The 27,646-nt window shown below is 39.6% G+C and overlaps 1 protein-coding gene across 6 annotated transcripts in view; it reads left to right on the forward strand.

The window, feature by feature from the left end:
• Positions 1 to 25,860, forward strand: part of NEDD4 (NEDD4 E3 ubiquitin protein ligase) — a 146,093-nt gene extending 120,233 nt beyond the window's left edge. For 3 of the 6 annotated variants that reach the window (XM_055537883.1, XM_055537882.1, XM_055537884.1), the window contains 11 exons: positions 2,293 to 2,522; positions 3,531 to 3,652; positions 12,472 to 12,542; positions 14,023 to 14,118; positions 14,474 to 14,547; positions 14,827 to 14,887; positions 18,487 to 18,546; positions 18,632 to 18,739; positions 19,497 to 19,593; positions 22,226 to 22,298; positions 22,857 to 25,860. In XM_055537883.1, coding sequence (XP_055393858.1) covers positions 2,293 to 2,522; positions 3,531 to 3,652; positions 12,472 to 12,542; positions 14,023 to 14,118; positions 14,474 to 14,547; positions 14,827 to 14,887; positions 18,487 to 18,546; positions 18,632 to 18,739; positions 19,497 to 19,593; positions 22,226 to 22,298; positions 22,857 to 22,959 — 1,095 coding nt within the window. In that variant the 3' untranslated portion in view covers positions 22,960 to 25,860. The remainder of the gene's footprint in view (positions 1 to 2,292; positions 2,523 to 3,530; positions 3,653 to 12,471; positions 12,543 to 14,022; positions 14,119 to 14,473; positions 14,548 to 14,826; positions 14,888 to 18,486; positions 18,547 to 18,631; positions 18,740 to 19,496; positions 19,594 to 22,225; positions 22,299 to 22,856) is intronic. The other 3 variants (XR_008699357.1, XR_008699358.1, XR_008699359.1) reach the window with 3 other exon arrangements.
• Positions 25,861 to 27,646: the final 1,786 nt, after the last annotated feature.

Here is a 27,646-nt window from a genome sequence, read left to right on the forward strand (position 1 = left end):
CTGCCTTTATCCTTTCCCTCCACCTCATCCTTAACATGTCATTAGTTTGGATTAAGGGTGGCTAATCATTATTGAGACCACTGTGTGCCAGGCACCGTGTCAGCACATGCAATGCATTGTCCCACTTATTCCTAAAACAGCTCCCTAAGGGTAAATACTTTTATCGTCCGTATTTTATAGATGAGGTAATTAAGCGTTAGAAAAGATGTGCGAGCTGAAGCCAGGACTTGAACACAGGGTCACCTGACTCCAGAACCCACGGATGATCCACCACTCAGCTCCGATGTGGAAATTGCTGCTGTGGCCTCCCTTCTGTTGTTGTCGCTCACTCAGAGGGCCCATTCATTTTCTGTCACTCAGGCTGTTTCAGGGGTCTTTCACTGACTGGTGTGTCTTTTGTCTCCCCTCATGTGTGCTTAGTTGCTTAGTCATTTCCAACTCTTTGAGAACCCATGGACTGTAGCCTTCCAGGCTCCTTTGTCCAAGGGATTTTCCAGGCAAGAATATTGGAGTTGGTTGCCATTTCCTCCTCCAGGGGATCTTCCCAACCCAGGGATCGAACCCCAGGGTCCTGTGTCTCCTGCATTGCAGGCAGAGCCATTGGGAAAGCTCCATTGAAATACCTTTTAGATCTGATGGTGTCAGCCTCTGAGAACATAGCGAGCAGTCTGATCCTGCAACTTCCTGCTCAGCAGCTCTTCCTAGGCAGCCTTCACACTGTCTACACTGTGGCCACAGACTGCTTCTGCAACTCCTTCTACTCGAATCCCTCTCTTCTTCCCCTCCCCCTTCTGTACCATCCAGCTCTCAGATGGCTGGGACCCTTCTCCCTGCTTGCTGTTCCTCAGCCCTTCTCTCCCTTCCCACCCCAGACAGGACTTTCTCTCGAAGCCTCCTTGGTTGTCTCACTTGTAATTAATAGCTCGTTTTTGTTTTTTTTTTTGCCTACAAAACTTTGCTTCTGTTCCTATTGTTAGCAATTTTTCTACTCTTTTAAATCTCAGAATGAGTAACATTTACATTTGTTTCTCACACACACACCACATTGTAAACTCCCTGAAGAAGTGACTACATTTTATGCCATGTTTTCATTCCCTTTTCCTCCCATCTCTGGCCCCTTTCCAGTACCTGCCTAGCATGGACCTGGCCCAGAATGGGCCTTGAGTAAGTGCTTGTTGAGTCACTTACCTGCACTAGTGGTTTGCCCACTGTCTAAAATTATAAAATTGCTTTTGTCCAGTCTTACCAGTTTTTTAAGTTGCATAAGCAGCAGAGGAAATTGTTTATAGTTTACTTCCTCTGCTGCTTACACAGGGGAAGTGTACCATACTTCAGTTGCAGCCCTCAGCCTCAGTAGTTGTGGCACATGGGCTTAATTGCTCCACAAAACTTATGTTATACTTATATTGCTTATATAAACTGCTTATACCATTATGTTTCTAAGGGTTTTCCCACTTTTCCTAAGTATTTTGTGAGTGAAATTGATTTAGAGCTAACCCTCTTTCCTTTTCTTGATTCTACAAAATGTTGATGGCATGTTTTCTTTTCATGGTTTCCACTGGAACATTGCATACAGAGTACTCAAAAATAAAATATTCAGATATGTTTCTGTATAATTTACAGTAAAGTCTGCCTAAAAGCATAGTTATCTACATTTGTCATATAAGCAAATTATGTACAAAAGAAAAACGAGGCAATGTAGCTCATTCATTAAGAACAGAGGCTCAGAAGCTAAGACTTTCTTAACTTGTATCTTTAGTTTCTTCATCCATAAAATGAAGGCAATAATAGTAGGTTCTTCATAGTGTTGTTATGAGGAGTAAATGAGTTAACCCATTAAAATTCTGGGAACAGTGCTGGCACAGTCTATACAAGTTAGCACCTGTTAATGAGTGAAGTAGACAGGCTCCAGAGAGGAAATGTGGAGGAGAGAACCCTAAGCTGACAGGCAGACAAGTATTGAGAGCAGGCAGTGCCTTGACTGACTGTCGGTCACAGAATGTCTTTCTTGGATCTTAAAGTGGAAATGACTGCTCATGAAATGCCTTCATATGAGTGTTACTTTCACCATCAGTAGCTGCTTCTTCAGATGTGAAAATGAGAAGTCTTTGTTATTACATGACTAGAGAAAATGCATGAGTTCTTTAATACTGTGGAGGGAATACAAGACAATATACCTAGGCCTGAAAGAGGATCCTGGGCACAGGAATAGAATACAGTGAATTTTATAACATTCATGAGAGAAATGTGTGTTGAACTGATTTAAACAGTCTGTCTTCTCTGGATTTTCAGAATGACATTCCAAACAAATTTGAAATGAAACTTCGCCGTGCAACTGTTCTTGAGGACTCTTACAGGAGGATTATGGGGGTCAAGAGAGCAGACTTCCTCAAGGCTAGACTGTGGATTGAGTTTGATGGTGAAAAGGGACTAGATTATGGAGGAGTTGCCAGAGAATGGTTCTTTCTGATTTCAAAGGAAATGTTTAACCCTTATTATGGGTTGTTTGAATATTCTGCTACGTAAGTACCTTTTCAATGACTGTACAGAAAAAAAAAAAATCACTGTTTTGAAAATAACAGAGTAATGTGATGGGAGGGAAATGTAAGTCACAATGTGCCAGAAAAGGGGAGAGGGTAACTAATGTTGTTTCAGAAATAACTTTTAAAAGTTATAGTGAAATATACATAACATAAAATTTAACATTCTTATCATGTTAAGTGCCGGAGAAGGCAATGGCAAGCCACTCCAGTACTCTTGCCTAGAAAATCCCATGGATGGAGGAGCCTGGTAGGCTGCAGTCCATGGGGTCACCACGAGTTGGACTCGACTGAGCAACTTCACTTTCACTTTTCACTTTCACGCAATGGAGAAGGAAATGACAACCCACTCCAGCGCTCTTGCCTGGAGAATCCCAGGTACGGCAGAGCCTGATGGGCTGCTGTCTGTGGGGTCGCACAGAGTCGGACACGACTGAAGCGACTTAGCAGCAGCAGCAGCAGCGTGTTAAGTGCATTCATTGTTGTGCACCCATCACCACCATCTACCTCCAGAACTTTTTCATCATCCCACACTGAAACTGTATCCTTTAAATGTGATCTCCCCCATTCCCTGGCATTAACCATTCCACTTTCTGTTTCTATGAACTGGACTATACTCAGTACCTTGTATAAGTAGAATCATACAGTATTTGACCTTTTATAACTGACTTAACTTCATTAGCATAGTGTTCTCAAAGTTTATCCATGTAGCAGAATGTGGTAGAATTTCCTTCCTTTTGAAGGCTGTGTAATATCCCATTATGTGTCTATACCACATTTATTTATCCATTTAGCTTTCAAAAACATTTGGATTGTTTCCACCTTTTGAACAAAATGACTATTTTTAAAACCATTAAATCCAGTGGTCTAATATGGTTGTAATAGAGTTGAACAACTGTAAAAAGAGGGAGACAATTTACAATTACTTGTCATATTAAAGTTTTTATATGAAATATAGAAAGGAGCATTTAAATGTGGTTATCTTTACAGGGATAATTATACCCTACAGATAAATCCCAATTCTGGACTGTGTAATGAAGATCACCTCTCTTACTTCAAGTTTATTGGTCGGGTAGCTGGGATGGCAGTGTATCATGGCAAACTGTTGGATGGTTAGTATTTTTTTTTAATTGGAGGATAATTGCTTTACATGTTGTGTTGGTTTCCACAATACATCAGTGTGAATCAGCTGTGTGTGTGTGTGTGTATGTGTGTGTGTGTGTGTGTGTGTGTGTGTGTATATATATATCTCCCCTCCCTCATGAATCTCCCTTCCACCCAACCCCCCACCCTACCCCCTCAGTTGCCACAGAGCTGAGCTGAGCTCCCTGTGTTATACAGCAGCTTCCCACTAGCTATCTTATTTTACACATGGTAGTGTATATGTTTTTTTCTTTCTTTTTTTTATTCATTTGAATTGGAGGCTAATTACTTTACAATATTATGGTAGTTTTTGCATTACATTCATATGAATCAGCCATGGGTGTACATGTGTTCCGCATCCTGACCCTCCCTCCCACCTCCCTCCCCATCCCATCCCTCAGGGTCATCCCAGTGCACCAGCCCTCAGCACCCTGTTTCAGGCATCGAACCTGGACTGGTGATCTGTTTCACATATGATAATATACATGTTTCAATGCTATTCTCTCAAATCATCCCACCCTCACCTTCTCCCACAGAGTCCAAAAGTCTGTTCTTTACATCTCTGTCTCTTTTGTTGTCTTGCATATAGGGTCATCATTACCATCTTTCTAAATTCCATATATATGCGTTAATATACTGTATTGGTGTTTTTCTTTCTGACTTACTTCACTCTGTATAATAGGCTCCAGTTTCATCCACCTCATTAGAAGTGATTCAAATGCATTCTTTTTAATAGCTGAGTAATATTCCATTGTATATATGTACTACAGCTTTCTTATCCATTTATCTGCCAATGGACATCTAGGTTGCTTCCATGTCCTGGCTATTGTAAATAGTGCTGTGATGAACATTGGGGTATATGTGTCTCTTTCAATTCTGGTTTCCTCAGTGTGTATGCCCAGCAGTGGGATTGCTGGGTCATACGGCAGTTCTATTTCCAATTTTTTAAGGAATCTCCATGCTGTTCTCCATAGTAGCTATACTAGTTTGCATTCCCACCAACAGTGTAAGAGGGTTCCTTTTTTCTCTGCACGCTCTCCACGATTTATTGTTTATAGACTTTTGGATAGCAGCCATTCTGACTGGCATAAGATGATACCCCATTGAGGTTTTGATTTGCATTTCTCTGATAATGAGTGATGTTGAACATCTTTTCATGTGTTTGTTAGCCATCTGTATGTCTTCTTTGGAGAAATGTCTGTTTAGTTCTTTGGCCCATTTTTTGATTGGATCACCTATTTTTCTGGAATTGAGCTGTAGGAGTTGCTTGTATATTTTTGAGATTAATTCTTTGTCAGTTGCTTCATTTGCTATTATTTTCTCCCATTCTGAAGACTGTCTTTTCACTTTGCTTATAGTTTCCTTTGTTGTGCAAAAGCTTTTGAGTTTAACTAGGTCCCATTTTTTTTTATTTCTGCTTTTATTTCCATTGCTCTGGGAGGTGGGTCATAGAGGATCCTGCTGTAATTTATGTCAGAGAGTGTTTTGCCAATGTTTTCCTCTAGGAGTTTTATAGTTTCTGGTCTTACATTTAGATCTTTAATCCATTTTGAGTTTATTTTTATGTATGGTGTTAGGAAGTGTTCTAGTTTCATTCTTTTACAAGTGGTTGACCAGTTTTCCCAGCACCACTTGTTAAAGAGATTGTCTTTTCTCCATTGTATATTCTTGCCTCCTTTGTCAAAGATAAAGTGTCCATAGGTGCATGGATTTCTCTCTGGGCTTTCTATTTTGTTCCATTGATCTATGTTTCTGTCTTTGTGCCAGTGCCATACTGTCTTAATGACTTTTGCTTTTTAGTATAGCCTGAAGTCAGGCAGGTTGATTCCTCCAGATCCATTCTTCTTTCTCAAGATTGCTTTGGCTATTCGAGGTTTTTTGTATTTCCATACAAATTGTGAAATTATTTGTTTTAGTTCTCTGAAAAATACTGTTGGTAGCTTGATAGGGATTGCATTGAATCTATAGATTGCTTTGGGTAGTATACTCATTTTCACTATATTGATTCTTCCAATCCATGAACATGGTATATTTCTCCATCTATTTGTGTCATCTTTGATTTCTTTCATCAGTGTTTTATAGTTTTCTATATATAGCTCTTTTGTATTTTTAGGTAGATTTATTCCTAAGTATTTTAATCTTTTCATTGCAATGGTGAATGGAATTGTTTCCTTAATTTCTCTGTTTTCTCATCGTTAGTGTATAGGAATGCAAGGGATTTCGGTGTGTTAATTTTATATCCTGAAACTTTACTATATTCATTGATTGGCTCTAGTAATTTTCTGGTGGAGTCTTTAGGGTTTTCTATGTAGAGGACCATGTCATCTGCAAACAGTGAGAGTTTTACTTCTTCTTTTCCAATCTGGATTCCTTTTATTTCTTTTTCTTCCCTGACTGCTATGGATAAAACTTCAAAAACTATGTTGAATAATAGTGGTGAGAGTGGGCATCCCTGTCTTGTTCCTGACTTTAGAGGAAATGCTTTCAATTTTTCACCATTGAGGATAATGTTTTCTGTGGGTTTATCATATATGGCTTTTATTATGTTGAGGTATGTTCCTTCTATGCCTGCTTTCTGGAGGGTTTTTTAAATCATAAATGGATATTGAATTTTGTCAAAGGCTTTCTCTGCATCTATTGAGATAATCATACGGTTTTTATCTTTCAGTTTGTTAATGTGATGTATCACGTTGATTGATTTGCGAATATTGAAGAATCCTTGCATCCTGGGGATAAAGCCCACTTGATCATGATGTATGATCTTTTTAATATGTTGTTGAATTCTGTTTGCTAGAATTTTGTTAAGAATTTTTGCATCTTTGTTCATCAGTGATATTGGCCTGTAGTTTTCTTTTTTTGTGGCATCTTTGTCTGGTTTTGGTATTAGGGTGATGGTGGCCTCATAGAATGAGTTTGGAAGGTTACCTTCCTCTGCAATTTTCTGGAAGAGTTTAAGTAGGATAGGTGTTAGCTCTTCTCTAAATTTTTGGTAGAATTCAGCTGTGAAGCCATCTGGTCCTGGGCTTTTGTCTGTTGGAAGATTTCTGATTACAGTTTTGATTTCTGTGCTTGTGATGGATCTGTTAAGATTTTCTATTTCTTCCTGGTTCAGTTTTGAAAAGTTATACTTTTCTAAGAATTTGTCCATTTCTTCCAAATTGTCCATTTTATTGGCTTATAGTTGCTGATAGTAGTCTCTTATGATACTTTGTATATCTGTGTTGTCTGTTGGGATTTCTCCAATTCCATTTCTAATTTTGTTGATTTGATTCTTCCTTTTTTTCTTGATGAGTCTGGCTAATGGTTTGTCTATTTTATTTATCTTCTCAAAGAACCAGCTTTTAGCTTTGTTGATTTTGGCTATGGTCTCTTTTGTTTCTTTTTCATTTATTTCTGCCCTAATTTTTATGATTTCTTTCCTTCTACTAACCCTGGGGTGCTTAATTTCTTCTTTTTCTGGTTGCTTTAGGTGTAGAGTTAGGTTATTTATTTGATTTCTCTACTGTTTCTTGAGGTAGGCTTGTATTGCTATGAACCTTCCCCTTAGCACTGCTTTTACTGAATCCCATAGGTTTGGGGTTGTGTTTTCATTTTCATTTGTTTCTATGCATATTTTGATTTTTTAAAAATTTCTTTTGTGATTTGTTGGTTATTCAGAAGTGTGTTGTTTAGCCTCCATATGTTTGTATTTTTAATAGTTTTTTTTCCCAGTAGTTGACATCTAATCTTACCACATTGTGGTCAGAAAAGATGCTTGAGATGATTGCAATTTTTTGAATTTACCAAGGGTAGATTTATGGCCCAGTGTGTGATCTATCCTGGAGAAGGTTCCATGTGCACTTGAGAAAAAGGTGAAATTCATTATTTTAGGGTGAAATGTCCTATAGATATCAATTAGGTCTAGCTGGTCCATTGTATCATTTAAACTTTGTGTTTCCTTACTAATTTTCTGTTTAGCTGATCTATCCATAGGTGTGAGTGGGTTAGTAAAGTCTCCCACTATTATGGTGTTACTGTTAATTTCCTCTTTCATACTTGTTAGCATGTGCCTTACATATTGCGGTGCTCCTATGTTGGGTGCATATATATTTATAATTGTTATATCTTCTTCTTGGATTGATCCTTTGATCATTATGTAGTGTGGTGTCCTTCTTTGTCTCTTTTCACAGCCTTTATTTCAAAGTATTTTATCTGATATGAGTATTGCTACTCCTGCTTTCTTTTGGTCTCCATTTGCATGAAATATCTTTTTCCAGCCTTTCACTTTCAGTCTATATGCGTCCCTATGTTTGAGGTGGGTCTCTTGTAGACAGCATATATAGGGGTCTTGTTTTTGTACCCATTCAGCCAGTCTTTGTCTTTTGATTGGGGCATTCAATTATTGATATTCAACAAGGTAATTATTGATAAGTATGGTCCTGTTGCCATTTACTTTGTTGTTTTGGGTTTGAATTTATAAACCTTTTCTGTGTTTCCTGTCTAGAAAAGATCCTGTAGCATTTGTTGAAGAGCTGGTTTGGTGGTGCTGAATTTTCTGAGCTTTTGCTTGTCTGTAAAGCTTTTGATTTCTCCTTCATATTTGAATGAGATTCTTGCTGGGTACAGTAATCTGGGATGTAGGTTTTTCTCTTTCATCACTTTAAGTATGTCCTGCCATTCCCTTCTGGCTTGAAGAGTTTCTATTGAAGATCAGCTCTTATCCTTTTGGGGATCCCTTTGTGATTTATTTGTTGTTTTTCCCTTGTTGCTTTTAATATTTGTTCTTTGTGTTTGATCTTCGTTAATTTGATTGATATATGTGGTGGGGTGTTTTGCCTTGGGTTTATCCTATTTGGGACTCTCTGGGTTTCTTGGACTTGGGTGGCTATTTCCTTCCCCATTTTAGGGAAGGTTTCAACTATTATCTCCTCAAGTATTGTCTTATGGCCTTTCCTTTTGTCTTTTTCTTCTGAGACTCCTATGACTCGAATGTTGGGGTGTTTAACATTGTCCCAGAGGTCTCTGAGGTTGTCCTCATTTCTTTTACTTCTTTTTTACTCTCTGCTTCATTTATTTCCACCATTCTATCTTCCACCTCACTTATCCTATCTTCTGCCTCAGTTATTCTACTGTTGGTTTCCTCCAGAGTGCTTTTGATCTCAGTTATTGCATTATTCCTTATTGATTGACTCTTTTTTATTTCTTCTAGGTCCTTGTTAAACTTTTCTTACATCTTCTCAATCCTTGTCTCCAGACTATTTATCTGTAACTCCATTTTGTTTTCAAGATTTTGGATCATTTTTACTATCATTATTCTGAATTCTTTTTCAGGTAGACTCCCTATCGTCTCCTCTTTGGTTTGGTTTGGTGGGCTTTTATCATGTTCCTTTACCTGCTGAATAGTTCTCTGCCTTTTCATCTTGTTTAGGTTGTTGTGTTTGGGGTGGCCTTTCTGTATGCTGGAAGTTTGTGGTTCCTCTTTATTGTGGAGGTTCCTCCCTGTGGGTGGGGTTGGATGAGTGGCTTGTCAAGGTTTCCTGGATAGGGAAGATTGCATTGGTGTTCTGGCAGGTGGAGCTGGATCTCTTCTCTCCGGAGTTCAATGAAGTGTCCAGTAGTGAGTTTTGAGGTGTCTATAGGTTTGGTGTGACTTTTGGCCGCCTGTATTTTTGTGCTCAGGGTTATGTTCTTGTGTTGTTGGAGAATTAGCTTGGTATATCTTGCTCTGAAACTTGTTGGTTCTTGGGTGGAGCTTGGTTTCAGTGTAGGTATGGAGGCTTTTGGATGAATTCTTGTTGATTAATGTTCCCTGGAGTCAGGAGTTTTCTGGTGTTCTTAAGTTTTGGATTTAAGCCTCCTGCCTCTGGCTTTCAGTCTTATTCTTACAGTAGCCTGAAGACTTCTCCATCCATGTAGCACTGATGATAAAACATCTAGGTTAATGGTGAAAAAATTCTCCATAGTGGGGGAAACCCAGAGAGGTTCACAGAGTTACATGAAGAGAAAAGGGAGGAGGGAGATAGAGGTGACCAGGAGGAGAAGAGGGGGTATCAAAAGGGGAGAGAGCAGTTTAGCCAGTAATCAATTCCCTAATTTGCTCTCTACAGTCTGGAACACTCAAGACAGTTTCACGGAGTTCCATAGAGAAGAGAAGAGGAGGAAGGAGATAGAGGTGACCAGGAGGAGAGGATGGGGGGAGTCAAAAGGAAAGAGACCAATCTAGCCTGTGATCAGTTCCCTAAGTGTTCTCCACAGCCCAGAACACCTAAAGAGATTCACAGAATTAAGTTGAAAAGAGAAGGGGGAGGGAGGAGATAGAGGTGACCCGGGGGAGAAAAAGGAATGTCAAAAGGGGAGAGAGCAATCAAGCCAGTAATCACACTCCTGAGTAAAAATGGGTACTGACGATTGGATTCTTAAAGGTACAGAATTGATAACAAATACCAAAAAGCAAAGATTAAAAATCTAGAGTAAAGGTTAGACTCTCAAAAATACAGTATTAAAAAAAATCACAAAAGTTATAAAAATATATATATATATATATGAAATGTGCTTTAAAAATAGGGTCTTTTTTTTGCAAGATGATAGTAGGTTTTAAAAAGGAAAATTAAAGGAATAATGAGGAACTTAAAAATTAAAAATTAAAGAATGATAATAGTAAAATATATCTAGGAATGTCTCTGGAGCTGTTAAAGGTAGTGTGGGGTCAGTTCAGTTTCAGATAGTTCCTTGTTCCAGCTTATACTTCTTCCCAGGGTCTATGCTGCTGCTGCTGTTAAGTCACTTCAGTCGTGTCTAACTCTGTGCGACGCCATAGACGGCAGCCCATCAGGCTCCCCCGTCTCTGGGATTCTCCAGGCAAGCACACTGGAGTGGGTGGCCATTTCCTTCTCCAATGCATGAAAGTGAAAAATGAAAGTGAAGTCGTTCAGTCATGTCCAACTCTTTGCGACCCCATGGACTGCAGCCTACCAGTCTCCTCTGTCCAGGGATTTTCCAGGCAAAAGTACTGGAGTGGGTTGCCGTTGCCTTCTCCCACAGGGTCTATAGATCCCTTCCAATGTAGCCAATGCTAACTACAGGGTTTTAATCTGCTGCTCCTGTCACTTCTAAAGTGGTTCCCTCTTCTTTATTTTGGCTTCCTCTGTTTGCAAGTCTCTTCAGTATGTAACTTCTGCCCTGATACAAGGGGGCGGAAGTGGTCATTTATTTAGGCTCACTTGTTCAATTGTGCTGTGGGGAGGAAGGAACACTGCAAACAAATGTCACTGCTGTGTATGGGGAGTGCTCACAGTGTCTTTGCCACACTGGGTTTGCTCCCACTCACAGCATGTGTGCTTTCCTGGTCTACACTGCTCAGGCTCCATCCAGGTTGCTCTGCAGGGGAACTGTCTAAGGCGGCCCTAGGTTGCATGCACTTCCCAGGTCTAAGCCACTCAGGTTCAGGTTCTCGGGTACTCCACAAAGGCACAGACTTGGTTGGGCCTGCGTTTTGTGCCCTTCCCAGGTCCGAGCAGCTCAGGTAACCAGGTGCTTGGCGAGTGCACACTCCCCAGGTGGGGCAGTGCGTCTTATCACCTCCCCCATCCCAGACTTTCAGTTTCCGGGGTGCGCAGTGGGAGCGCCATCTCAGGTGTGCCGTGTGTCTCCTTTGGGGAGCTGATCTCTGGCTGTGACCCTCCTGGCAGATGTCAACTGTCCAGGATCCCAGGAAGACTTGGTTAGCAACTGGGAGCCTGCTTGCAGTTTGGTAGAGGATGCCATCTCTGGGGCCGAGTTTGGCCCTTGCCTTCTGGCTCTGGCTGTCACCCACCTGCCTCTCTGCCTCCGGTGGAGGATGGGCTGGTCCACTGTTGGCTAGCTCTCCTCTGGTATTTGCTCTTTGTTCTGTGAGCAGACCTGGCAGTGCCTTAGGTTAGAGCTTTTCGCTGGAAAGTTCTCTCTTGCTCTTTCCTCTTTTTTTTTTTCCTCTCTAACTATCCCATGGTTTGGGTTGCTATCTCACGTTAGCTCCCTCAGATTGCCCTCAGGGCATTCAGGCCCAGTCCTTACCCTACGCAATGCAGCCCGCTCCTCCCTGTTCAGCCCCTACTTGCTGGTGGCAGATGCCAGCGTCTGGGCTACTTCTCTGCTGGGAGTTGCAATTAGGTGCGTAATCTGTGGGTTTTATTTATTTATTTTTTCCTCCCGGTTATGTTGCCCTCTGAGATCCCAAAACTCCCCACAGACCTGCCGGTGAGAGGGTTTCCTGGTGTTTGGAAACTTCTCCTCTTTTATGACTCCTTCCCCTTGACGGGTCTCCATCCCTAACTCTTTTGTCTCTCTTTTTATCCTTTTATATTTTGTCTACCTCCTTTCGAAGACAATGGGCTGCCTTTCTGGGTGCCTGGTGTCCTCCGCCAGCATCCAGAAGTTGTTTTGTGGTGTTTGTTCAGTGTTCAAATGATCTTTCATTGAATTTGTGGGGGAGAAAGTGGTCTCCCTCTCCTATTCCTCTGCCATCTTAGTACCGCCCCCTGTTAGTGTATATGTTTTAATTCTACTCTCTCAATTCATCCCACCCTCTCCTTCCCCCACTGTGTCTGCAAGTCTATTCTCTATGTCTGTGTCTCTATTCCTGCCTTGCAAATAGGTTCATCAGTACCATTTTTATAGATTCCATTTATATGCATTAATATACAATATTTATTTTTCTCTTTCTGATTTACTTTACTCAGATTGTTAATATTAAGCTTAATACTTTTTGGTATGTAATTATCTGATTTCTTTTGCTTGGTAATCATTTTAAATATATTTGATTTTTTGCAAGGTTTTTTCATCCGCCCATTTTATAAGATGATGCTGCACAAGCCAATAACACTTCATGATATGGAATCAGTGGTATGTCTTTTTCACTTATCATATAAAGTATAATTTACCAGGCAACTGAATATTTTAAAGACTTACTTTTTAATGATGAAATCAACAGATGTTCTGAATATAAATTAACATTTCCCCCAACATTTTATTTGGAAAATTTACTAACATACGATAGAGTTGAAAAAGTTTTACAATGGATATATGTATATCTATCACCCAGATTCCACAATTGGCTTTTTATCCATACTTACTTTATGACATATCTATCCACATGCCTGCTCCCTATCTATCAATGCATCTTATTTCTTTGATGCATTTCAAAGAAAGTTTCAGGTATGAGTAAATTTCTCCCTAAATACTTCAGCATGCTATATACAATAATTTTGTGTGTCTCTTGTGTCAGTATTTGAATTGTGATCATTTGTGATGAATGGCATGTTTTCAAACTGGCAGTCCAAAGCAAAGTTTTGAAATTAGGCTACTACATAGAAACAGAAACCCAAGAATTAAATCCTTGGCTATACCCTTATAACCCATGCTGAATAGCACCATAGAAATGTGTAGAACACATGGATTCCAAGGCCTCTTCCATGGTACCAAGTCCCTTTCTCGTGACATATTATCAGTATGAACATTATGTGCATGCATGCCTAGTTGCTTCAGTCGTGTCTGACTCTTTGCGACCCTATGAACTATAGCCCTCCAAGCTTCTCTGTCCATGGGGTTCTTCAGGCAAGAATACTGGAGTGGGCTGCTATGCCCTCCTCCAGGGGATCTTCCCAACCCAGGACTGAACCTGCGTCTCTTATGTCTCCTGCATTGGCAGGTGGGTTCTTTACCATTAGTGCCACGTGGGAAGCCCCTGAACAGTATAGTTCTTTATAAATCATAACACTGTATAGTTATCGGAGTTAGAAAATTAAGGTTCTATATTTAATTTGAGATTTTTCTTCAATTTAGGGCCAAGTATAAATAGCAGTCTCCTCAGAGTTACTTAATCATTTCAAACACAGTCTCATTGGCCATATGGACTGGTGCTGAGAGCCCCTGAATATCATGGAAGTTAGGATATATCTCAGAACTGACCCTTTAACTGGATAATAAAAATCTGTACCTTCACTGCTTCCAAACAGAAATAGACTTCTAAACTTTTAAGCAGCACCATGCTATTGATAAATGCTTTTTTTTGGACATACCCTGTGGCATGCTGGATCTTACTTCCCCAACCAGGGATGGAACTCGCACCCCTCTGCAGTGGAGGTATGGCATCCTAACCACTGGACTGCCAGAGAAGTCCCAATATCTGTATTTATACTCATGTACTTACTATTCATCTCTTTTTGTAATGTGTGTGTGTGTGTGTGTGTGTGTGTGTGTGTAAGAGATCCATCTGACCTTTTCATCTTTTGTCCAGTTATTCAGACCTTCGGTTACTTTCTTTGCAGATTCAGATATCTTCTTTCTGTACACAAATTTTAAATATGCAATTTATCCCATCTAGGATAGTGAGTATTACAATTCATTAAGATGGATTCTTGAAAATGATCCAACAGAATTGGACCTCAGGTTTGTCATAGATGAAGAACTTTTTGGACAGGTTTGTAAATTTTTATTTATTTAAATGGTACATAAATTGTGAAGCTTTAGAACTCAAGTTTAATAACTTAAGCAAAATTTTATAAATTTAGACATTAAATAATGCATATACTCAACACATTTCTGCATTCTATTTTAAAATTTATTTTCCCGTAACAAAAGCTGTCTCTCAGAAAGAATTTCTGCTTCTTTGACTTTTGACTCATTCCATATGTATTTTAGTAAAACTAATATTTCAAGTTTCCTTAGCTTTTGAGTGGATTTAATTTAAAACACCAGGCTTCTTGTATAACTGTAATATGTATACTTTATTTTTTTCACTAAAATAACATACAAGGTATCATGCTTAATTTCAGACACATCAACATGAGTTGAAAAGTGGTGGATCAGAAATAGTTGTCACCAATAAGAACAAAAAGGAATATATTTAGTAAGTATTTTGTTATACTTTACTATTTTTAGTAAATACTTCATTGGAAATAATTTTGTACTTCTTTCTGTGAAGATTCTTTGTATCTTCTTTTTCTTTCTCTAGAGTCAGAGTCTCAATATTCTTTTCTATAACAATTCTATACTTTTACTCACTCATTCAGTTCTTGCCTTGGACTTAGCTAGTTAGTCTTAATTTTTTGTTTCTAACCAGAATACGTGTACCTTAACATCTTTTCTTATTCCCTGTGAAAAAGATAAAATGTTTTATTTCTTCTAGTCTTGTAATACAATGGCGATTTGTAAACCGAATCCAGAAGCAAATGGCTGCTTTTAAAGAGGTATTCATTTTCTTTTGTTTCCTATCCTATAGTTTCAAAGCATAGTCCATTGTCATATCAGAGAAAAAAGGGGCCTTATTGTATCAGAGAAAAAAGTAGTATGTGATTTGCTTTTTAAAGCCATCTTGAATTATGTTTTCATACTGAAGTAAAGTGTTACTCGCTCAGTCGTGTCAAACTCTGCAATTCCATGAACTGTAGCCCACCAGACTCCACTGTTCATGGAATTCTCTGGGCAAGAATACTGGAGTGGGTTGCCATTTCGTTCTCCAGGGGATCTTCCCCACCCAGGGATCGAACCCAGGTTTCCTGCATTGCAGACAGATTCTTTACTGTCTGAGCCACCAAGGAAGCCCATGTTTTCATACTGAAGTAAAGTGAAAGTCACCAGTCATGTCTGACTCTTTGCAACCCCATGTACTATACACTCCATGGAATTTTCCATGCCCGAATACTGGAGTGGGTAGCCATTCCCTTCTCCAGGAGATCTTCCCAACCCAGTGATCAAACCCAGGTCTCCCAGATTGCAGGTGGACTCTTTACCAGCTGAGCCACCAGGGAAGCCCAAGAATACTGGAGTGGGTAACCTATCCCTTCACCAGGGGATCTTCCTGACCCAGAAATTGAACTGGGGTCTCCTGCATTGCAGGTGGATTCTTTACCAGCTGAGCTACCAGGGAAGCCCTTGTTTTCATACTAACAGAGTATTAAATGAATAGATGTTGAGTTAAAAAACTGTCATTCAAGAAGTCCATGCAATAAACAGTCCTCCGTAGCATGGATCCCCCCTCACCTTTTATAGTCCCCTCCCCTCACCTTATGTAAACATAGGTGAACAAAGGGACAAGAGTGTGGAATATATCAGCAGACCCCAATCTTTTTGGCCCCAGGGACCGATTTCATGGAACACAATTTTTCTGTGGATCTTGGGGTCAGGTGGAGGGATAGTTCAGCAGTAATGCAAGTCATGGGGAATAGCAGATGAAGCTTCACTGGCTCGCCCACCCCCACCTCCTGCTGTGTGGCCCAGTTCCCCAGACTAGCACTTATTCATGCCCCAGGGGTTGGGAACCCCTCAAAAGTGAAAGTGTTAGTCACTCATCATGTCCAACTCTTCTCAACTCCATGAACTGTAGCCCGCCAGGCTTCTCTGTCTGTGGAATTCTCCTTGCAGGATTACTGGAGTGGGTAACCATTCCCTTCTCCAGGGGATCTTCCCAACCCAAGGATTGAACCCAGCTCTCCTGCATTGCTGGCAGATTCTTTACTATCTGGGCGACTAGGGAAGCCCCTGGGAACCCCTGGAACATGCCGTTTATGTCTTTTCCTAAATGGGATCATGCCATACATGTTGGTTTGTGACTCCCTTTCTTCTTTTGTCAAATACTTATTGGAGATGTTTTACATATATAGTGACATATAGTGACCTTTCTTTGTAGCTGTATTTTATTCATAATGTAAATTCATAAGTCACTTAAAGTTCCAAATTGATGAACATTTAGGCTGTTGCCAGGGCATTCATTTCCTAAGCTAATTAAAAGTCTTCTGTTAAATATCACACACTTTTTCATTTATTCAATACTGAGCACTGGCCATGTGTCTGGTGCTATGCAAGGCTCAAGGACGTAGGTTGTGTTGTCGAGGAGCAGAGAATCTAAGGGTGAAATGGACCAGGGAAGCCCACAGTGCTAGGTGAGCAGAGAAGAGAGGTAGAAACCAGAGCAGGGAGAGGTGGGGGCAGGGCCATGGGAGGGGTAGAGGGATTGGCCAGCCACAGAGAAGAAGGAAATACGGTTCCAAGCAGAGGGGGCAGCACATGCAAAGTCTAGTAATAAGACAAACTGGGCACACATTAGAGAAAATACAAGCAGTTGTACTGGATGAGAGGATGCAAGTGTTAATTGCCCAGTTGTGTTTGACTCTTTGTAACCCCGTGGACTGTAGTCCGCCAAGCTTCTCTGACCATGGAATTCATCAGGCAAGAATACTGGAGTGGGTAGCCATTCCCTTCTCCGGGGGATTTTCCCAACCAAGGGATCCAACCTGGGTCACCTACTTTGCAGGCAGATTCTTTACCATCTGAGCCAACGGGGATGCAAGAGGTGAACTAAGTCTGGAGAGATGGGAGGAACCAGATGATGAGGGGCCTATTTGTTTGGTGTTTTCTCTGAAGTCCAGTGAGGAAGGAAGGTGGCATTCAAGGCTGCTAACAATAAAATACCAAGATTCAGTGTATATTTTGCTCAGATCTTTCTGGAAGTGATGTGAATGAATAGTAAGCTAGAGGAGGGCAAGACAAGCAGCAGAGGCTAGTTGAGCAAGTGCTGGAATCACCCCAGGGGAACTGATCAGGACAGCGGGAACAGAGCTATGCATGCACATGAATGATACTCAGGAAGGGAGATTAATAGCTCAAGGTGATTTAAAGGATGGAGATCTGGGGACTGTCTACTTTCTGTGAAGCTGTGGACTAAACAAGATGGAAAATTCAAAAGAATGGTAAGAATGGTGAAAGTGGATGGCCACACATGGGGATGTCGGAACACCAACATTTAAGGAATGGACAGAAAGAAAGGAGACATCAGAGAAAATCAGCAAAGGCAGAGACATAAGAGGAAAACCATCAACAGCAGACAGTTTCAAGAACAAAGGTATTGTCAACAATATCATAGTATAGAGAAGTCAGATAAGATAGGGAACTAGAAAGTATTCATTAGATGTAGCCACAAAGTTGTCTTTGACTTTCTCCAAGACAGTTTCAGGGAAGCATTGGTGAAGAGGTCAGATTGCAGTGGTTGAGGGATGAGGGGGAGCAAGTGGATTTGGTAATGTGTAGTAACACTGTCCAGAACATGGGTGTGAAGAGAAGAAAGAGGGGTTTGCTTTCTTATTTTGTTTTGAAAGTAAATAGGGCTTGAACAAATTTAGATGCATCAAGAGTGAGTTAATAGGCACTTCCCTGATGGCCTAGTGGTTAAGACTTTGCCTTCCAATGCAGGCGGTGCAGGTTCCATCTCTGGTTGGGGAACTAAGATCCCACATGCCTCGTGGCCAAAAAACCAAGACATAAAACAAAAGCAGTATTGTAACAAATTCAATAAAGACTTGAAAAATGATCCACATCCCCCCAAATATCTTAAACAAAAAAAAAATGTGAGCTAGTAAAAGTTTGGTGAAGACATCCTTGGGGAAACAAATGAAGCACAGAGAGGAAGTGGTCCCTCTCTCCACTGCAATGGGGACAAGACCCTCATGGATGTTGGTGCTAAGTGGGGGTGCAGAATGTTGAAGGGAATTCCATCCAGCAGAACTGCTTTTATTTTCTCTCTCAAATAGAAATTATCTGCTGTAAAGGGTGACGCGGTGAAGAAAGCTTGAAAGGTGTAGGGTGGTTTGAAAATAACCACTTTGAGGAATCAATGGGAGAACAAACGTGTACTTTCTTGCTGACATTGAAATGTCAGTTAAAGAGCCCATGAACCATGTAGGGGTAGGAATCTGTGTGGGTATGGGATTTCTCCATTCCCACCCAGAAACTGAAGTATGGAATTGTCCATTGACCCCACTAACTAGGGTTTTAAATATATTCTTTTTTCTAGGGGTTTTTTGAACTGATACCACAGGATCTCATCAAAATTTTTGATGAAAATGAACTAGAGGTAAGAAATATTGCTTTTATCTTAAAACAGGACTTTTGTACCCCTGATTTTTCTTGTCTACAGTTTGACATTTCTTCTTATGTAGCTTCTGATGTGTGGCTTGGGAGATGTGGATGTGAATGACTGGAGAGAACACACAAAGTACAAAAATGGCTACAGCATAAATCATCAAGTCATCCAGTGGTTTTGGAAGGTAATAGAAGGTTTCCATTTTCTTACGTTACTTTTTGATAGATTCAATTGTATTTACCTATACTAGTGGATCACATATAGATAAGACAAAAAATATATTGAGTGGGCCAAAAAGTTTGCTCAGTTAGGGAATATGTTATTCAATTAAGTTATTGGTGAAAATGAAAAATATGTTTTTAAATTTGACTTTTAAACCGAATGAACTTTTTGGCCAACCCAGTACATAGCCCCACAAAAATTATTTTTTATTTTGTACTATATACATTTACCTCCATACATACTTATTTGTAGATAAGTACAGTGTAGTAAGTGGCAGTGTTAGCTGAGAGAGATAGGCTCTTGGTTCCTTACTAAAGAAGGGATTCTTCAAGGGAACTTGTAACAAGCAGTGAATTCTCTGGGACTCCTACTTGGCTCCTTGGAATGTGATAGAGAAATGGGTATGCCAGTAAATACAATTTTTAAATAATAATTCCAGTAAATTAAAATTTTTTAAAAGCCACATAGTCACAGCCAAGAGGAAATTTTGTCACTTTGTTAGGCTATAACCCCATTCTCAACAGTTACCATGAAGCCTTGGAAATGGAGTCTCAAGAACTTTGTAAACCACCATAAACACAGCTTGAAGTAAAGGAAACATGCAGATTTCACAAGTGATGATTCAGGCTCTAACTAAACTCTGGTAACATATTTTTCAGGGTAGTTTTGTTAACATTTTTTCCAGTGATGTTCCTAAATGCTGCTTTTATTTGACGCAGGCTGTGTTAATGATGGACTCAGAAAAAAGAATACGACTACTTCAGTTTGTCACTGGCACATCCCGTGTGCCTATGAATGGATTTGCTGAACTGTATGGTATGGATTTTCCGCAGATCATTTAAAAATGGAGCTGATGCCAATTGTCTTTTTCATGACTGACTAGTCTTCAGTCTTCTTTCATGTATACAAATATTTAATTAATTAAAAAGAATTCATAGTTTTAAATGATTACAGTTAGATACACTGCAGAAGTTCAACATATATGGACACCTTCTATTTTGTTGTTGTTGTTGTTTGTTGTTCAGTTGCTAAATCATGTCCAACCCTCAACCCTTTGCAAGCCCATGAACTGCAGCATGCCAGGCTTGCCTCTCCTTCACTGTCTCCCAGAGTTTGCTCAAATTCATGTCCACTGAGTCAGTGATGCTATCTAACCTTCTTATCCTCTACTGCCCTCTTCTCCTTTTGCTTTCAATCTTTCCCAGCATCAGGATCTTTTCCAGTCAGTCAGCTCTTCACATTAGATGGCCAAAGTACTGGAGCTTTAGCATCAAAGTACTTCAGCTTTAGCAGAAGTCCTTCCAATGAATATGCAGGGTTTAATTCCTTTAGGATTTACTGGTTTGATCCCCTTGCAGTCCAAGGGACTCTCAGTAAGATAGCAAAAGAGAAAACTGAACACAGGAAATGATTCAAGTTACTTTCCATTCTTGAATTTTAGATTTGATTCCCATTCTGCATTCTGTCACAGAAAAAACATTGCCGTGGTGTGATGGTTTAAGATAGACAACATATAAAGTTCCACAGGGTACTAATAGGTGTACAACAAAATACAGAGTGTTTCATAGTAGAATACATTTGGGGGAAAGAATGGAATAAACAAAGTCAAATATTCTGTTTATTGGAATGGCATGTACTTGCTTTTAAAGATATCAAGAAAAACGACTCTTTCAGAGGAGGTATAGCCAAGATCGGAGCCCTTCTATCCCCTCCTTGGCCTATGTGGTTTCTTTGTTAAGCTTAACTGAACATCTGTTTGCAGAACCTGTCAGGCAGCTGCCTCTTCTCTCCCAAGGAGAAGGATGAGACTATAGAGTTACCACTCAACAACATGCTCATTCCCCACCTGACTGGGTTTGTCTTTCCAGTGGTTTCCCCTGACTTCCATTCCATTCTCTCCTCCTGCTCTTTAACCAGTCAGTAGAGAAAAATCAAAGCAGGGCAAGCACCCCTTCCATCTCTAGCTCCACCGTCCTCTTATATGCAGCCCAGACCTACAGTCACCCACTGATGGCATGCATTTTTTGGAATTTGGAGGAGATATTTCACATACAGGCTTCCCTGGTGGCTCAGATGGTAAAGAATCTGTCTATGATGTAGGAGATCCAGCTTCGACCTCTGGTTCAGGAAGATCCTCTGGAGAAGGGAATGGCTATCCACTCCAGTATTCTTGCCTGGGAAATTCCATGGACAGAGGGACCTGGCTGGCTACAGTCCATGGGGTCGCAAAGATTCAGACGCGACTAACGCAGTATCTCATACACAGGTCCAGAGTTATTAGTGTTAGACTATACATTCAAATTCTTATGGATTTACAAAAGAAGTAGAAGTTGCTTCAGAATGTTAATATTACAATACAGTATTATCTAGCCAATAAAAAGTATTTCACGGGGACTTCCCTGGCAGTTCACACTAACACTGCAGGGGTTTGATCCCTTCCACTCGGGTTTGAGCCCTATTTGTGGAACTGGGATCCCATATGAAATGTGCCTTAGCCCCCCAAGAAAGAAGAAGTATGTTACATTTATATTGGTTGACTTAATAGGGAGTGTTTCAAATCGAGTGTTCAGGTGAGAGAATCAAGAGGCAGGAAAATATATATGATTCCATGTTGTGGAAAATACAATGACAAAAGTACTGAAATTTTAACTGTAGATATAATTGTGATGGGTGATGTGTGAACAGCAGTGCTTTTTGAGAAAACAGTAGTATGGAAAATAGTATTTTTAGTACTGCTTCTGACAGTTATACTCTCACACACATATTTGGATATGAGTCTGAGACATAGAGAAAAGTATGGAAGGTGACTCATCAGGTTGTTAGTATTGATGACCTGGGAGGTTGAAGGATGTTGAGAATTGCAAAAGGAATAATTGAATAAAACTCCAAAGGAAGAAAAAGTTTCTAAGAATGTTCATAATAAGAGAAAAATGTAGCATGTATAAATGAACACATGCACATAAAATTCTATGCATATGCAGAAAAAGATTAATGATAGGATGTTTACTTAGATTTAACAGTGGAATTTCAGGTGATCTTTACATCTTTCATTATATAATCTTACTGCAAAAAAATAAAGCAATAGAGAAAAATAATCAGAAAAAAATTAAAGCTGTTTTCGGTGGAACTCAAAAAAATGCCCATTTTCTGTGTACCTATGATAGAGGTGGTATATGGAAATGCAGGGCTGGGGAACAGCAAAAGTCCCATTAAACATGCCCCACAGGTCAGAGTGATACCATGACCACAGATGAACTGATAGGAGTCCTCATTTCGTGGCTGGACAGTAAAGTCATCAGCCCAAGACAGCATTATTTCTTTCGAATTTAAAGAAACTAGATGAATTATCTGTGTGTTTTAAGTTCTGCATTAGCAAAAGTGAGTTGTGAAATGTTCAGGAGCTCCTATAAAGGCTAAATGAAACCAAAGTAACTTCTCTTCCTTGTAGGCTCAAATGGACCACAGTCATTTACAGTTGAGCAGTGGGGCACACCTGAGAAGCTGCCAAGAGCTCATACCTGGTAAGCAGTTTCTTTGACCCTAGAGAACCAAGTCCTCAGAGAGAGAAGGTCCTCTCACAGTCTAGACACAGAAGGTCTGGTTCCCTCTGTGCTGTGTTGGTGGCAGATAAGGAGGTGGAGGATGGAAGGGAGAGGATGGAGAGACATTAAGACTAACTCAGGAACAGGTGTTTCTTTACCAGGCGGGCTTGGGCTTTAAGTCCAGGTAGCTGAACACTGGAGAGACACATCTGAACTGTTGATGATGTGTTGCTTCCATCACATGAGTGATAAGCCATTCCATAAAGGGCTAGCACATTCCCTCTTGAAGGTTCAAATGACAGGAACCCAAACATTTGGAGGTCAGGGTGGAGGTCAGAGGTCACCACCAAGAAGTCAGGAAGAGAGTCCGCACCTTGAGTCCAGTCCTAGACCTTCCTTCTCCCTAAAGAGAAAAGGTCTTGTCCTGTTGTTGGAACATTCTGTCACAAATAGCTGCACTGTGAATAGTTTGCCCTGGGAACTTGCTTTGTCACTTTGTCACTGTCCGTCATAACCAGCCTCTCTCTGTTCTTTCAGCTTTAATCGCCTGGACTTGCCACCCTATGAGTCATTTGAAGAATTATGGGATAAACTTCAGATGGCCATTGAGAACACTCAGGGTTTTGATGGCGTTGATTAGATTTTAAGTAACCATTTATGGTGTTTTACTGCCACTTTTTTTAAAGCAAAATCTTGACTTAAAATTTTCCAAGGAACTACTAATCCTTGGCCATTGATGCTTCTCAGATATTGGAGAAAATCATGTCAACGAATTAGAAGAACTAGTATGACAACTTTTCCATTATTTCATTCATTTTAGTAATGTGTTGCATTTACATAGTGGTTTTGTTCTATTTTGAGTTCACACCCAAGGATTGAGTTCACACCCAAGTCCTGTGTGCCTGAAATCGTGAGTTTTGTCCTTGGATTTACCTCTTTTACAGTATTTGCCAGGCAGTTCTTTCTTAAACTACTGAAATGATAACTGTGAATACCTGTGATAAGTGTCATGTGTGAAAAGTGTGATTTTTTTGAGAAGGAGAACTGAAATTTGGGGGAAAAAACTTCAATACTGAGTACACAACAATATATTCAGTGCTGCCTGCAGCCAGTTATTATTTTTTAGACCTGCCTACTGCACATGCAGTAGCAGGTTTTTGGAAAAATTTTGCCAAGTGTGTAACCTATATTTTCAGTCAACTGATTCACTTGCAAAAAGCTGTTTACTTCTTCATTTTAAAAGTATTTGGCTTTTGTTAGTACGCGGTTTTACTAAACGAGGTAGTTCATAGGACATGTGAAGCAAATTCAGATTTGTGAAGGTTGAAAGGTATCAGTGCCTCCCTCTTGCCTGTATATCCTATGGCTCATTGATAGAGCCATTACTCTTTACTGTTTTCATTTAGTTAAAAGAATTCCTTCTTCAAACTAAAGCTCCACAAAGCAGTATTCCTAAATATGCCTTGAAGAACTAAGTTAAATGTATAATACTTGCCTTTACTAGTCATTCTTTACACTTGCACAATTATGTAGTACTTATATGTTTACAGGGTTTATTATGTTTACAGATTAAGCTAATTTCTGTAGTTGCATTTTTATATTTTTAGTATTTCACTTTAGTCAAAAAAACCAAATAATTTGTTAAAAATTACCAAAGAATAGTTACAGTGCATCATTTGTATTAAATTTATTACCATGTTTCTTATGCTTTTTAAAAAACTGTTTACTATGAAAATATTTTGCTATAAATCCAAAACTCTTTAGGCAAAATGCTGGAGATAGACTTCTACTTTAGCTAAATAGAAGTACATAAAAATCCTGTGCGTGCATTCAACAAAGGTTTACTGAATGCCTGTGATATGCATAGCTCTGTCTAGGCCAAGGGGTGAGAGTTGTCAGCTTCAAAGAAATCCATCCCCATCCTCAAGGAACTTAGAGATGTGTAAAGGAATTTTGAAACAATCAAAAGTCAGGGTGAGCAGAATAAGGCAAAAGGGAAAGTGTTCCAGTGCACCTGCAAAGGTAAAGTGTGCCAAGGCTGTATTTATATATTTTATACCTGTATTGGAATGATTGTATAGAAAAATGCTCTTGAAAAAAGTTAAAGCTATTTCTCAATATGGTATTTTGGTGATTTAGGAATAATTGTAAATATATGTTATGAATCTTCTTAAATGCACACACACACACACACTCCAAGAGGTGTAAAAAGTGTATCCGGCTGTTGGTTACAGTTTGCTGGGGTCTAATATCATGTGTACTTTTCAGCACCTGGTAGGGATCTCATAAGTGACAGAAGCAAAGCCACTTTCCAAACATCACATCAGCAGCCCAGGTTAGAGAAAGTAATTCACAGATCCATGCACCCTCTGTCTTATCTTCTTCTGTGTTAACCAGCATTCAGGGGAAACGCCCTGCTTTTATCACTTACCAAATGTTTAAACTGAAGCAACATACTTCACCTCTCTGGGTTCCTGGTTCTTCATCTGTCAAAGGAAAATAACCACGCATGCACGCTCTCATTGTCATGTAAGATTGTTGTCCGTTCCAGAGAGATGCTCTGTAAAGTTTCATACAGTCAGAAGGTACTTTGTGCCGGCTATCAGATTTTGTCAAATCAGGTGTGAACATGAACCACACTCCCAAAGAGAAATCTCTTCATTTAAACATGAATTGACTGCTAACAGACAGGGAAGGATCATCTCTGGTATTGAATATATACAAATATATGTATGCATATTTTTATCTGTATATGGATCTTACCATCAGAATTCATTTTCTCTACATGAGCAAAGTAGTGTTAAGATGAGCCAGTGCATTTTGGAATGTTCTCATTATGTAGAACTGAACGTGAAAACTGCTTTTGTTAAAAAATGATTTTACCACATGATTGTCTAAATATCACTTCTGTCAAATATGGCAGATTTCAGAGCTTGAGAAAATATATAGCTTGCTTTTCATCTGACTCATTCACTTGGGTGATTCTGTGACTCAAATGAAACAGCGTGTTAATAAGACCAGACACTCCCACCAGCACCCAGCCACAGACCAGCATCTGCTTCATTTTCCAGGTATGCAGTGATGGTCTGAAAGGAGCCTGAATCAAGCAACACAGCCCCTCATCCCAAACAGCAAAGTATCTCAAAATTCATTCTGCAGCTGGAAGTAAATAGGGTCATTTTCTTAAAGCAAGGATGTCATATTTTTTTAGAACTTATAAGCACATAATTTTAGCCTATATTTTCTCTGTAATCAAACAAATTTTAACGGACATAAAATTGTATTACAAATGTGTTTCATCCTAATTTAAATGATTTTGTTTGTTTTCGTTTTTTATTTATAATCTGAAATTCCAGAGAATTATCAAGTCAAACAACTCTTTTGAATTATAAGCCACTTGACATTGTTTTCTAAAATCTTCTCATATGGGAAAATATTACCAAGATCAATGTATCAAAATTTATTGCATACTTTAAAATATAAAACCGTTTTTAAAAATCTTGATACCATAAATAAAGTTCTATTCTAGCAAAACCAAAAACTGTGACTTATTTTTCAAATAGAACTGTTTCCAAGCCATTATCCTTGGTGATAGCTCCTGATACAGTTCTTTGCAGCAACACAAAGAATTCTCAAGATGACCTTGAATTTACAGCAGATGATGTAGCATGATTATAAACTCAACAGCAGAGAATCTCCACTTTACAGACAAATCATGTTCCCAAAATCTGGTTGTTAGTAAATTATCCAGAAGACAATGTAATAGTACACAAATGGACTAGATTTCAGACTTGCTATTCATTCAGGATGGGCACAATAAAGGACAAAAATGGTATGGACCTAACAGAAGTAGAAGATATTAAGAAGAGGTGGCAAGAATACACAGAAGAACTGTATAAAAAAGTTATACACACACGAGATAACCATCATGGTGTGATCACTCACCTTGAGCCAAACATCCTGGTGTGTGAAGTCAAGTGGGCCTTAGGAAGCATTACTACGAACAAAGCCGGGGGGGAGCTATTTCAAATCCTAAAAGATGAGGCTGTTAAAGTACTGCACTCAGTATACCAGCAAATTTGGAAAACTCAGCAGTGGCCACAGTACTGGATAAGGTCAGTTTTCATTCCAACTCCAAAGAAGGGCAATGCCAAAGAATGTTCAAACTACCATACAATTGTGCTCATTTCACATGCTAGCAAGATTATGCTCAAAATCCTTCAAGCTAGGCTTCAACAGTACATGATCCAGGAACTTCCAGCAAGCTGAATTTAGAAGGCAGAGGAACCACAGATCAAATTACTAATGTTGCTGCATCATAGAAAAAGCAAGGGAATTCCAGAAAAAACATCTACTTCTGCTTCATTGACTATGCTAAAGCCTTTAACTGTGTGGATCACAACAAATTGTGGAAAATTCTTAGAAAGATGGGAATACCAGGCCACCTTACCTGCCTCCTGAGAAACCTGTATGCAGGTTAAGAAGTAACAGTTAGAACTGGACATGGAACAACGGACTGGTTCCAAATTGAGAAAGGAGTACGTCAAGGCTGTATATTGTTACCCTGCTTATTTAACTTATATGCAGAGTACACCATGTGAAATGCCAGGCTGGATGAAGCACAAGCTGGAATCAAGACTGCTGGGAGAAATATCAATAACCTCAGATATGCAGATGACACCACCCTAATGGCAGAAAGCAAAGAGTAACTAAAGAGCCCCTTGATAAAGGTGAACGAGTAGAGTGGAAAAGCTGGCTTAAAACTTGGCATTCAAAAAATGAAGATCATGGCATCTGGTCCCATCATTTCATGGCAAATAGATGGAGAAAAAATGGAAACAGTGACAGACTTTATTTTCTTGGGCTCCAAAATCACTGTGGACGGTTACTGCAGCCATGAAATTAAAAGACACTTGCTCCTTGGAAGAAAAGTTATGACTAACCTAGCATATTAAAAAGCAGAAACACTACTTTGCCGACAAAGGTCCATCTAGTCAAAGCTATTGTTTTTCCAATAGTCATGTATGGATGTGAGAGTTGGACTATAAAGAAAGCTGAGCACCGAAGAACTGATGCTTTCTGACTGTGATGCTGGAGAAGACTCTCGAGAGTCCCTTGGACAGCAAGGAGATCAAACCAGTCAATCCTAAAGGAAATCAACCTTGAATATTCATTGGAAGGACTGATGCTGAAGGTCCAACACTTTGGCTACCTGATGCGAAGAGTCAACTCATTGGAAAAGACCGTGATGCTAGGAAAAATTGAGAGCAGGTGGAGAAGGCGGCAACAGAGGATGAGATGGTTGGGTGGCTTCAGTGACTCAATGA

The sequence above is a fragment of the Bubalus kerabau genome, chromosome 10, assembly GCF_029407905.1.
Source record: "Bubalus kerabau isolate K-KA32 ecotype Philippines breed swamp buffalo chromosome 10, PCC_UOA_SB_1v2, whole genome shotgun sequence".
In the NCBI taxonomy this organism is placed as follows: Eukaryota; Metazoa; Chordata; class Mammalia; order Artiodactyla; family Bovidae; genus Bubalus; species Bubalus kerabau.